This window comes from Stenella coeruleoalba, assembly GCF_951394435.1.
Source record: "Stenella coeruleoalba genome assembly, chromosome: 8".
Classification (NCBI taxonomy): Eukaryota; Metazoa; Chordata; class Mammalia; order Artiodactyla; family Delphinidae; genus Stenella; species Stenella coeruleoalba.
The window spans coordinates 52,015,154-52,027,641 of record NC_137154.1 but is presented as its reverse complement, the minus strand read 5'-3'; the positions used below and the strand labels follow the sequence as shown (position 1 = coordinate 52,027,641).

General features: G+C 48.2%; 1 protein-coding gene across 1 annotated transcript; it reads left to right on the top strand.

Annotated features, from left to right (window-relative positions):
* The first annotated feature begins 773 nt into the window (after window positions 1-773).
* KCNE3 (potassium voltage-gated channel subfamily E regulatory subunit 3) lies at window positions 774-10,454 on the top strand. Its single transcript, XM_079929889.1, has 4 exons — window positions 774-1,185; window positions 2,444-2,529; window positions 6,543-6,703; window positions 9,746-10,454. The coding sequence occupies exon 4, from the start codon at window positions 9,786-9,788 to the stop codon at window positions 10,083-10,085; it is 300 nt and encodes a 99-aa protein (XP_079786015.1). The 5' UTR covers window positions 774-1,185; window positions 2,444-2,529; window positions 6,543-6,703; window positions 9,746-9,785; the 3' UTR covers window positions 10,086-10,454.
* Window positions 10,455-12,488: the final 2,034 nt, after the last annotated feature.

Genomic DNA, 12,488 nt, shown 5'->3' with positions numbered 1-12,488 from the left:
TAGTTGTAGCACATGGGCTTAGCTGCTCCACGGCATGTGGGATCATCCCAGAACAGGGCTCGAACCCGTGTCCCCTGCATTGGCAGGCGGATTCTTAACCACTGCGCCATCAGGGAAGTCAACTCAGTTTGTTATTAACTATCCCAAGGCTGGAGGCTGGCAAAGAGGGCTCTGATAATGACTCCCCACAGAGTCCCTGAGAGCTATTCCCTGCCACCGTCCACCTCCCTTGCCCATGGCCTCCTGGTCCTCATTTCCCAGCTGTCCCTGGATGCTTCTCTTCTCTGGAACCTGCAGTGTCCCCAGCAAGGAAGAAACAGCTTGAGTGAGGGCCTGGTGGCCAGAAAGTGAAGGGTATTCAGGGACAGGGAGCAGCGTGGTGTGGCTGGACACCAGTTGTCTGGGCATGTGAGGGACTGTTGAGACTTGGATGAAACATTGGCCGAGGTTAAGGGGAGAGAGTGGCCTAGTGGATTCTGAGTCTGAGCTCTGCCAGTGACTTCCTTAGTGAGCCTGAGCAAGTCTCCTTCCCCAAACTGGGCCCCTTCCCCAAACTGCATCCTGGAAAAGAGGGTTTGTGTTAGAATCAGATGATTTCTCCAGTGACCATCCGGCTTTAATATTTTGGATTCTAAGATCTCATCTGACCCTAACCATCACCCTGTGAAGAATGCATGCAGGAACTGTACCCGTTTTACAGCGAGGAAGCCATGGCCCAGTGAGGAGCAGTGTCCTGCCCGCCACCATACAACCACGAAGGAGCAAGGTCTGATTCCACCAGCACCAGACGCTCTTCTGAGATCGTCCTCAGACCGGGCAAGCTGAAGCGAAGCAAGGAACATTCGGTCTCAGGTCCAGGAAGCAGGCGCTGCATGGGACGGAAGGGTCGCAGCCCACAGCTGGGTGAGGCCAAGCAGCTGGGCGGAGGCGCCCGAAGCCAGCTCCGGGAGAAGTGGGTGTGTTAGGGGCCGGGCGGGGCCGGGTGAGGGGACGCCCTGAGGAAGGGAAAAGGCAGCTGAGCGCGGGTTGGAGCACAGAGCGGAGGGGGCGCAGACGGTGCTGGCTGCGGGCTGCGAGCAGGGGGGGCTGGCGGAGCGCCTTGGGGCGCAGTGCGGGGCACCCGCGAGCCCAGGGCGAGGTGTCCAACGAACAGACGGCGCCCCTGGGAGCCTTGCCGACCGGCAGGTAAGGCGCACCCGCCGGCTCGGGAAGGCTGAGCCGGCGCCAGGGGTAGAAATGAGGGGTGTATCCGCCTCCCTGGAGGCCGCCACCCGACGCAGATACATACTGATCCTCCCCTGGACAGAGCCACAGGGATCCCGGGGCGCACGTGGGAGCGCGAAGCTGGGCTCCTGGCACGCCTTGCCCGGAAACCGTGGGGGCTTAGGTCGGCACTCACGGGCCCCGGGACGGCGGCACCCAAGCTCCTTCCACATCCACAGATATGCGAGCGCACGATATAACAACCAACCTGCGCCTCCGCAGCGAGAGCACACGCGGAAATGGCGCTCCGGGACCCGGCGTGTCTTCTTGCTTGGCGGGAGCCGCTTGCTCAGCGTGCGAGTTGCCTTGCCCATTCGCTACTTTATTGTGCCCCTCGCCCTATGCGCCCCAGTCCTGGGAAAAGCCTAGAAGCTCCCTTAGATGTCTTCTAGTACTAGTAACATAGATCTAGGCTGGGAGTCAGGAGACTTGAGTTCTAGTTTACAGGTTGTGTAAACCTGTGCCAATCGCCCACCTGCTCTGTGCTTTGTGCGTTCTTTTCCTGGGTCACCAAATGTAAAATGAGCCTCCTGGTCCTGTTGCCCATGTACTCCGTATGGCATGTGGGGGAAGGGGACTGGGCCCGGGAGTTTCTTGTGTAGAAAGTACAGGAGTTCAGACCCCTGTGTGAGGGCCCCTTGGAGAGTGTCTCCTCCTATCCCCCTCCCCACTCCTCAGCAGTTTGCGTATGGGGAATCTGAGGCCCAGGGGGGAGATGGCTTGTCCAGGGTCACACCAGGGACCAGACAGAAGTAGAACCCAATTCTCCCCACTCCTAGCCCAGGGCTGATTCCACTTCAGCTACAAAAGTGCGTTGTAAATATGTTAGCTGCTCTTTATCTCCTGGCATCCAGCCAGTTAACCGCTCTGAATGGAGGAGAGCCAAGCTGGAGGCAAGGAAACTGCTTTCAGATTTTCTTGACTCCTTAAGATGAGAACAAACAACCTTCATCCCTCACTCACTCCACACTTTGCAAAACACACTTCTATCTATAAACTGAATGGGTGGATGCTCAAAATGCCTACTAAGAGGGAGGCAGGACAAGATATCCCATCTTACTGATGGGGAGAATGAGGCCCCAGAGTGGAGAAATGACTTAACCAAGACACACGGCTAGACATGTCTACAAAATAGGGGCAGGTCTCTTGACTCCAACTCTGGTGTGTTCTCTATCACCAGCAGGACTACAGAATGGTACCCCTAAATGGAGAGAGATTACAGGGCTGATCAGAGAGGACGAGAAACAAGGAAGGCTTCTGAAGGAGGTAAGTGTGTCTGAGAATGAAGAAAAGTAATAAAGAACCTCCTGGCTTCCTCTGAGGGTAGGAGAACCTAAGATGGGGAGAGGGGACATAGGGATAGCTGTTCTTGGTAATACTGGGGGGCGGCGGAGGAGATAGGGAAACAGAAAAGGAAATAGGTGACCAGGCTGCCCAATAATTCTCTCTTATGTTTACATAATACTTTGCAATTTCTAAAACACCTTTCCCCTTTGGTCTCCCCGAGTTGCGTGTGAGGCAAGCAGGACAGGGGTAATTATCCCCATCTCATAGATGAGATTCAGAGAACATAAATGCAGTGCTCAAGGTCACATAGCCAAGCATACAGCCAAGATTGGAACCATGAAAGGCATACCTGAAAGGCAAGATTAGAGGCTGGGAGACTGGGAGTTGGACTGTGTGTGTGCAGCAGGTGTGTGTGTGTGGCTGCCCCCTGGGTGGGTACACAGGGAAGAGGGTTGCTAAGCTGCTGCTGGTGTTTTGGGGCCAAGAATGTTTGCCCTTTGGATTGAATGGGGTTCCGGTGCAGGGAACATCTGGGCTTCCAAAGGTGGCTTAGAATTCCTCCTCCCCTGACTCACTTGCCCATCTGACTGAGATGGTGTCTTTTCTTTGAGCTTCCCCTTCCCCAGACCAAATGGAATCTGTTTTGGCCTGCCCTTGAAGTTGCTTTTTAAGTGCTGTAAGCTGTTTTCATGAATGCGTATGTGTGTGCGCAGGGGGGAATAGTCTAATAAGAAGAGACATTTATCCACCTATTCTTGAGTGCCTGCTATAAAGAAATGTATGAGGCACAGGTCCCTACCTTCACACCTCCCAGCGCACAGTTTAGTATATCTATATCTATTTATATTTATACAGATATACACACCCAATTTCAATACAGCATAGTGCTCTAATAGGGTTTTATGCAAAGCACTTTAGGAACAGATGAGAAGAAGAGACTTAACTGGCTAGGGAGTGGGGAAGGTGGTGTCTCAGGAGAGGATCTACAGAGGTTATATTGGAGCTGGGTCTTGAAGGATGAGTAGGAGTTCACTAGGCAGATAAAAAAGAGGAAGGGTATTTTTGCCTAAGAAAACAGCATGAGCAAAGGCAAGAGGTGTGCAAGTGCAAGGAATGTTTGGGGAATGGCCTATAGCTCAGTATCATGGGACACAGGCAGTGGGGAGAGCTGTGGTGAGATGGCGCTGGAGGCAGGGTCATATCCAAAGGAGCTTGAATGATAATCGCAGGAGGTTAGACTGTCCTATAGGCAACAGAGGACTTATAGTGGAAAGATATGTGGATGAGATACCTGTTTCTGGTCCCAGTTCCTAGGCTGTGAGACCTTGAGCAAGTGATTTCCTCTTGGGGTGGGGTGGTTTTTCCCACTGGTTGAATGAGGTGGTTACACCAATGATGTGATTAAGATCCCTTCCAGCTCAGATTCTATTTCTGTGTCTCCTTCTAACTATACGTTCAGGTTCCTCTCCCACCAGCCCATGGTGGTGATAAGACCACCAGAGGGGCCAGAGGCAAAACTGTGCATTCCCAGGAGTTATCTCTGGATCCACTTGCTTTATGTGGCCTTTTTCCCCTGCCTCTCTACCACATTTCCAAGCACTTCAGACACTCATTCTGCAAGAGAAGCTGAAACAGAGCATAGGGAAACCAAAAGAACCGATGGTGGCGTTTCACTTTTCCCCAGAGAAACCTGAAAGAAAACCTTACTAAGATATCCAGTTCATCCTCCAGGTCCCAGCTTTATGCCTCCATTCCCAAGTTAGAGGCCAGGCGAGCTCAAGTCAAGAACAGTTTGGGCAAAGCTGTTAATGTGTTGGAAAGAGTGCCATCAGGGTGTGGAGGAAGAGAGTGCACCTGGCTTGTATAGAAGAGCAGGAGTAGGTCTGGAGCAGAAAGGGCCATGGGGAGCAAGGCTAGAAAGGAAGGTTAACTCTTCCAAAAGTTACCAACTTCTCCCCTTACTGGATCCTCAGTTAGATTGGCAAGAGCGACTTCCCTGGCTGTCCAGTGGTTAAGACTCCGCACTTCCAATCCAGGGGGTGCGGGTTCGATCGCTGGTCAGGGAACTAAGATCCCACATGCCAGTGGTGCGGCCAAAAAAAAAAGATGAGCAAGAATCTGTAGTGCAGGAAAAAGGAGTAGTGGTGGACTTAGAGGAGATGATGCCCCAGGACATGAGGAGCCTGTGTTTGGTGTGATATGCAGCTCAGATGACAGAAGACATTGCCATTTGTAGCGGAAAGAGCACCTGAACAGCACCGCAAAGACCTGGGTTCTCATCAGAGCTCTACCATTTACTAGCCATGTCATTTTGGACTAGTCACTTCCCCTCTCTGACCTTCAGCTTTCTCAACTACAAAATGGAGGGGTTGGCCTAGAATCTAGATTCTAAACAATCTTCAAAATCTCTTTTCAGTCACTGTTCATCTCCCTTCCTAAATGATTATCTCTTGTTTCAAGTCAGGGACTCTCCACGGCAGAAGCTCTGTCTTCCCCATCCATAGACCTTCACAATCAGCAACTGTCTTGAAGAGGGAAGACAAGGAGCTCAGAAAGAGGAACAAAATTCCCCACATTGCCAGCTGCCAATTCCCAACTTGGGTCCCAGAGGCACGTCATAGAGAACCAAGCTGTCCCTTTATGAGCTCTCTGCCTCTCCTTGCACACAGGTCCTCCATCCCACCTCAACCCAGCTTCTAAAGATATGCAACTGTGGCTCCTTTGTACGTTCCATCAGAACTACAAATATCCATCCAGGTCTATCCAGAGAGGCACTGGAAGGAGGGTGTGAGGAATAAATGGTTTTGTGAACCTTTACTCCCCTCACTGAACTCCACCTCAGAGCCCACCCTGTCCCCGACGCTCTCCCGCTACCCCCACTTTCTAACACAGAGTCTGTCTCCCCCAGGCTAGATCACCCTGGCAGGTGAGCTATAAAGAGGAAAAATGAACAAGTCAGCAAATTTGGCCTTCAGTTTATCTAGGCTGGAATACTAAGTGTAACTCAGTCCTGGGACTATGAAGCATCTTAACCTGTGAGGAAAGAATCTGAAGTCTTCTCTATCTCGATTTGAGGGACTCTAGAGAGCCCCCCAAATCCTCTCCCCCCAGCCTACCCAATCTCCCAAATCTCACGTATGGTTTTGTGGTATCTTCATGTTAGAGCTGATCAGGACCTTATAAGATTACATAGAAAAACCCTTTCATTTTACAGATGCAGACAGAAGCTGGGGCCCAGAAAAGGGAAGTCACATGCCCAAAGTCACACAAGTAGCAGCTGAACCAAGACAGCTCTTTGGTTTTCATTTCTTTCACTGCAAAATGAGGGAGGTTAGATTAGATGGACTCTGAAGGCCTTGCCAGCCTCTGCTCTGCACAAATAAAACCACCACCACATCTGTGGAGCGTCTAGTGCCAGGCACTACATACTTTTCTTCTTTAATTTTCACAACAAAGCTATGGTACAGATAGTGTTGATGCCATGCCTATGTTTATACCCAGTCTATCCAAATAGGTTGATTGGTAACATCATTTGTTCCTACATAAAATAGCAACCCAATTGCTGGCTGCCATTCTGCCACTCACATCATTTCCTTGGGTCTCAGGCCCTTTCAGCCTTTTAGAGGCTCCTGCTAAGATGCCAGTACCTTGGGGAAAGGGGATGTTTTAGACTGCACTGTTAGCTGGTCCCTGAGCAGCAGCTCATGTGTTGAACTGAGGTTTCTCATGAAGTCACCCAAATGAGACATTGTGAATCTGGAGTCGGGGGACAGCAGTCAGATATCCCTTGGCCATGGCACAGCTCCTATAACTGCAACCCTAGGTTGGCCTGATCCAGCTGCTGCAGGAAGGAGAGGGGAAGCGGCAGGGTGTCAGCACCCAAAGCACAGCTATTGCACAACCCTTGGGGCTTGGCCTCGGGTGATCCACCCTCGTTCTGAAGTTTTTTCTGTGTGTCTAGTTCCTTCTTTTTCTGTCCCCTCCCCACCCAGCTCTGGGCCTTCCCAGCTCCCAAAGTCAATATTGAGACCCCAGATGTGTCCAGGGACATCCTGAAGACATGTCAGGACATCCGGAGGGGCTGAGGAGCCTTAGGGCGCCCACAGGGAGATTCCTGGAGCTGACCAGGAGCCAGTGAATTTGCTGTTGTTTGGTGAGTCTTCCAGATGGAGGTGGCCCTCCGTCTGCCTTGTCAGTTCAAACCCCCATGCAAAGCTATCGAAGAAAACTGGTGACAGTGACTGCCCTGGGAAAGAAACCTGGGCCATTGGGAACAGAGAGACTGCATTTTCATTGTATGTACTGCTTCAATTTCTTTTTTTTTGCTGTGTATATGTATTTACTTCTCAAAAATGAAAAACAGATTTTCATTTTAATGAAAACCGTGTTTTTTATTAAAATGTATTTAAAAAATCCTCTTCACTGTAATAAAAGTATATGCTCAAGCAAGCCTGGGGCAGGGGGCAGAGCAGAGATAATAATCTTTTTTTTTTTCCTTTTTAATTAAAAAAAATTTTTTTTAAATTTTAATGTGGTAAAAAGCAACATAAAATTTATTGTCTTAACATTTTTAATGGTACATCTCAGTAGTGTTAACTATCTTTACATTTTTATGCAGCAGATCTCTAGAAGTTTTTCATCTTGCAAAACTGAAACTCTGTACCCATTGAACAACAACTCCTGGTGATAATCTTTTTTGATAGATGAGGACACTGAAGTGCAAACAGGGCAAGAAACTTATTTCCCTCAAAGCGAGCTCTTCCCGCACTTATGCCATCTGTCTGTTGTCTGCTTATAAAACTGTCTGAGGCCCCTTCCTCCTGCAACCACTGCCTTAGCCATTCCCACCCCCAAATGCCTCTCACATCCTCTATCTGTCCCCGCCCCCACCTTGTCATCCCCTCTGCCCCAGCTCAGGACTCAGCACCTTGAACCCATACTATTTCACTTATCACTGGGCTCCCTGCCTCCATCCCTGCCCTCTTTACTCCACACTCCACACAGAAGCCAGAGTGTCCTTTCCAAGCACAGATCTGATTATTTTACCCCCTTTTAAAATATCATTCCATGGTTTTTCTCCACCTACAGGATAAAGTTCCAACTGCAGCCTGGCACTCAAGGCCCTCTATGATTTGGTTTGGGCCAGTGTCTCCATCCCACATCCTATCTTATCCTTTCACGCATCTTACACTCTTTATGCTACTTTCCATTCTTCAAAGTGTGCTTTCTAGTCCATCTGTTTGCTTCCCTTGCCTTCTCTACTTCCAAAAAATCCTTCAAGGTCCAACTCAAATTCTTCCATCACTGTGAACACTCTCTGAGCACTGGTCAGAATTCATCCCTTCTTCCTTTAAGCCCCAGTAGCTCCTACATTGTCTCCCACATTAAGAGCTGGCTTTGTGCCCCTGAGTATAGGGACTGGCCTCCTAGAGCTCCCAGAATAAGGCTGCCCAGGAGTGGGCCTCCATAAACGATGACTGGCCAGGTGATTCACTGAGCCATTAATTTCATTGTGCTGCTCCTGCTTTCCATTAGCCCATATGAGGAAAGAGGAAGGCACAGTTATATGCCATGTACACAATGATGTTGTTTTCCCACTTGTTGCCTGACAAGTGGGATAGTAGATGAGAACCTATGCCTCCTCGATCTTAACTCTTCCCCTTTTCCATCCAGACAAGGTTGCCCGAGTACTAGATGGCAGGGGGCCCCAAGGCCTTGCATAAACTGTGGGCCAGTCCTGGATTATTGCTGTATTATTTTGATTCTTCCCCCCAAATTCTGCATTCATAGAGTTCTCCATGAATATTTATCATGGTCATAACTAACTGTCATCTTTTCCGGGGAAGAGACGTGATGGTTAATAGTCAAGTTAAACAGCTCTACCTAGATAAAGGAGGGCTTTGGAACCAGTCAGTGAACACTGAGTGCCTGGCCTATAGAGAAATCCAAAGTGGCCATCTTTACTGGAGACCACTGAGGGAAGGAGAACTAGGGTAGTCCCCTAGACTTGGAGGAGAGACACAGCCTTCCTGACCAGGAGCATGTGGTCTGCTGATAACCCTTATCAATAGCAAGAGGACAGCCACAAATTGCCTTATATGTAAGTGCTGGGGCAAAGGGAAGGCTGCGATGATAAAGCTTGTGGAGTATGTTGGGAGCACACAAAGGCTTCCTGAAGGAAGTGAGCATGGAGCCTTGTTTAAAGGAATGACATATGTTTTTCCAGAGACTAGGATACAAGGCTGCCTTTGGCTATTTTTCTACATTGTAGACTAAGGATCTCTGAGAGGAAGGAAAAGGAACATCTGCTATCACCAGTTATATGCCATGTACACAGTGACATTGTTTTGGAAGGCAGGATAGTTGAGGTGCTAGTGTCTTTTCTCTCTGGGGTGGGTATAACCCCAACTGGACTGAGTATTCCTTTCACTCCAAAGGCCTCAGGCCCAGTGCCTGCAGTGGTTATCAGCCTTTGCCTGCTCCCCCAGCCACCTCCTTTCCAACAGAATTTCTCCTCAATAGCTAGGAATACCTAGAGTGGGACCTAGGATGCTTTAGAGGTCAAATGACCCAGCCTCTGGCCTCCAGGTAGGGGGAAATCTAAGCCATCCCCAAACATCTTCTACATGGTGTCTGTGGAGCATAAGAAAGAACTGTGCTGAGGGAGAGTTCTGAGGAATGTCTTCTAACTGTGCCACACAGTCCTCCCCAGAGCTGGTGTGGAGGCCAGAGGAGCTCTGAGCTGGCCATCGAAGAGCAGGACTGTACCTCGGCTCTGCCTCCAGTATTCTCTGTGATCATGGACAAGCCAACTATTCTCTCTGGGCCTGTGTGTAAAATGGAAGAAATTACATTAAATAATCCCTAAGGCCCTTCTAGCCTAAAGCTCAGTGACTTTTAGAACCCAAAGAAAGGACAGATCAGCATGCTTACAATGGTCAAGGAAGACTTCCTTCCACAAGTATTTATTGAGCACCTACTGAGTGCTGTCATAAGTGCTCATACATAGCAGTGAATAAAACAGACACATTCCCTGCCTTCCTTGGGCTGGCAGTCTAGTGGAGAAGACAGACAAGCAAACAAGTAGTTAGAATAAATTGTGATGTTGGGATTTTAGCTGGGGTCTGAAGGAGTGGGAAGGTCATTCAATCTACAAGTAACAGAAGCCATCCTCTCTCTTTTCTGTCACTACCAGAGCATCCTCCGATTCTTCCCCCACCTGAATCCCTGTTGCTATGGAGACCACCAATGGGACTGAGACCTGGTATGAGAGCCTGCACACTGTGTTGAAGGCTCTAAATGCTACTCTTCACAGCAACTTGTTCTGCCGGCCAGGGTCAGACAACCTGACTGAGGAGAGGCGGGCCAGCCTACCTGGCCGTGATGACAACTCCTACATGTACATTCTCTTCGTCATGTTCCTATTTGCTGCCACTGTGGGCAGCCTCATCCTGGGATACACCCGCTCCCGCAAAGTGGATAAGCGCAGTGACCCCTATCATGTATACATCAAGAACCGTGTGTCTATGCTCTAATGCTAAGAGGCCGGGGATGGCAGAAGATCAAGATTCCTGAGGATTATCTTGTGGGGCCTCCAGAGCTCAGCTATGTGTTACATCAGGCCTCAGTGTTCTAATCTGTAAGATCAACAAGAAACAGTACTAAGGGAGGTCATCATTGGGGAAGGAGGAGAGGATCTAGCAGACCTAGGCCTTGTGGATAAGGATTTTTTCCAGCAAAGATAGACGTTATAGACAGTAGGAGCCCTTTGAACAAATATAAAAAAGTGGCAGGAATTCCCTGGTGGTCCAGTGGTTAGGACTCCGTGCTCTCACTGCCAAGGGCCTGGGTTCAATCCCTGGTCGGGGAACTGAAATCCCACAAGCCGTTCAGTGTGGCCAAAAAAAAAAAAAAAAAAAAAAAAAAATATATATATATATATATATATATACACACAAACACACACACACATATATATATGTATATATATATATAAAAGTGGCAACATATAATGACAAATGAGTGTTCTAGTGGCCGGAGTGTTGGGAGCTAGGGGCTAGAGGAAGGAAAAGAGGAAGTTGTAGCAGAGGGAAATGAGACAGGAAAATGCCCTGAGGACACATTTTTTGATGTGTTATCTTCAATGACCATGAGAAGCAGCAATGATTATCTCATATCACAGACAGGAAATCTAAGTTATGTTACTTACTTATGTTTTTTCACATTTTATGTTTTTCAGCCCATTTAACATTTGTGATTTTACCCCCCGTGAGGGAAGCAGAGCAAGTGCCATTCTGCCCATTTGGGCCAAAGCAGTACCATGACTGGAACCCAGGTTCTCTGGTCACCTTGCCTAGTGCTTTGCAAAACTGTGTGCTACCTAGGAGTGGATCTAGGCCTGAAACTTATATAATTCTGGGGGGCTCTCCTTAAGAAAAAGAATTTTAAAATATCTTATTGTTGCAAGAATTACAAAAACATATCACCATGTTAATACATTGTTGGGGCCCCTCCTAAGATCTTAAGAAGGAGCCATGCAAGTACAGAGCCCTGACTGTTAAGCCTCATTAGCTCCATGGTCCCTGTGCCCTTCCACCAATGTCCCAGTGCCTTTCCCAGCCCCATCTCCAGTCCTGGGGACTTCACTACCTCTAAGGCAGCCTCTAACATTTTGAATGAATTCTGTGAGTAATTTTCTGATATCAAGTTGAAATCTGCTTCTAGAAGATTATTATCACACCTAGAAGATTACCATATTAAAAGAGGCAGGTACCTGATTCAGTGGAAAGAGAACCAGCCCTGATTCTACTACCAGTGTGGTATATAAACTGGCTAGACACTTCCCTCTCTGACTCTTGTCCTTCTTCAGCACCATGAAATAGAAAGTTGAAATAGTTGAAAGTCTCTAAGGGCTCTACCAGATCTGATATTCTAGGCTTCACGTACATTGATTTGAACCACATAAAACTGCTGTGCTGGACTTCCCTGGTGGCGCAGTGGTTGAGAATCTGCCTGCTAATGCAGGGGACACGGGTTCAATCCCTGGTCCGGGAAGATCCCACATGCCGCAGAGCAATTAAGCCCGTGCGCCTAGAACCCACATGCTCTGCAACAAGGGAAGCCACTGCAATGAGAAGCCTGCACACCGAAACAACGACCCAACACAGCCAAAAGTAAAAACAAATTTATTTTAAAAAAAAGTCAGGAAGTTCCAATGAATCCAAGACACACACACACACACACACACACACACACACACACACACACACAAAAACCTGCTGTGCTTGTCGGTCAAAAACAGCTGAATATCAGTAGTTTCACATGCTTCAGCTGAATACATGAAATGTGGCCAGCTACAAATCCCAGGCTGGAACCTCCCACTGTTCTGTTTAATTTCTGTTATTAAGGAATCTCCATGGGGTCTCCAGAAAGCCCTATCAAAACATACATATTTGTGTACATCAAAAACTTTGAAAGCATATTTTGAGAGCACTTATCTCTGAAGAGAAGGATTATGGGTGATTTTCCCTTTCTACTTTAAAAATTTATGTAATATTTGATTTATTTGACCATAAGTATGTTTCTTATATAATAACGGGGGGGGGGGAGGAAGCTACTTTTACTTTGAAAAAATGAAAATAAACACCTGTGTGTTACTTGAATGGAGGATCACAGAACACATTTGCTCCCATGAGCAGTTAGTCATGTTGATTCCAGTTAGGAATGTTGATTCCATGCAAATCAGTGCTGAGCCCCACATGTGCTCTCAAGCCTTTCCTCATATCTTCTTGAGAGAGAAGGTGGAGACCTGCTTAAGAAGACGTGACATATAGGTGGACAACGGACTCGGAAGTCTACAGCTGGATGGGACTTTGGAGACCGCCCAGCCCAAACACCCAAATAAAATATGGAATCCCAACAAGAATAAGAATGAATGT

What these genes read in the sequence shown, in the direction of transcription:
- KCNE3 (XM_079929889.1), top strand. Translation starts at nt 9,786, where the DNA reads ATGGAGACCACCAATGGGACTGAGACCTGGTATGAGAGCCTGCACACT.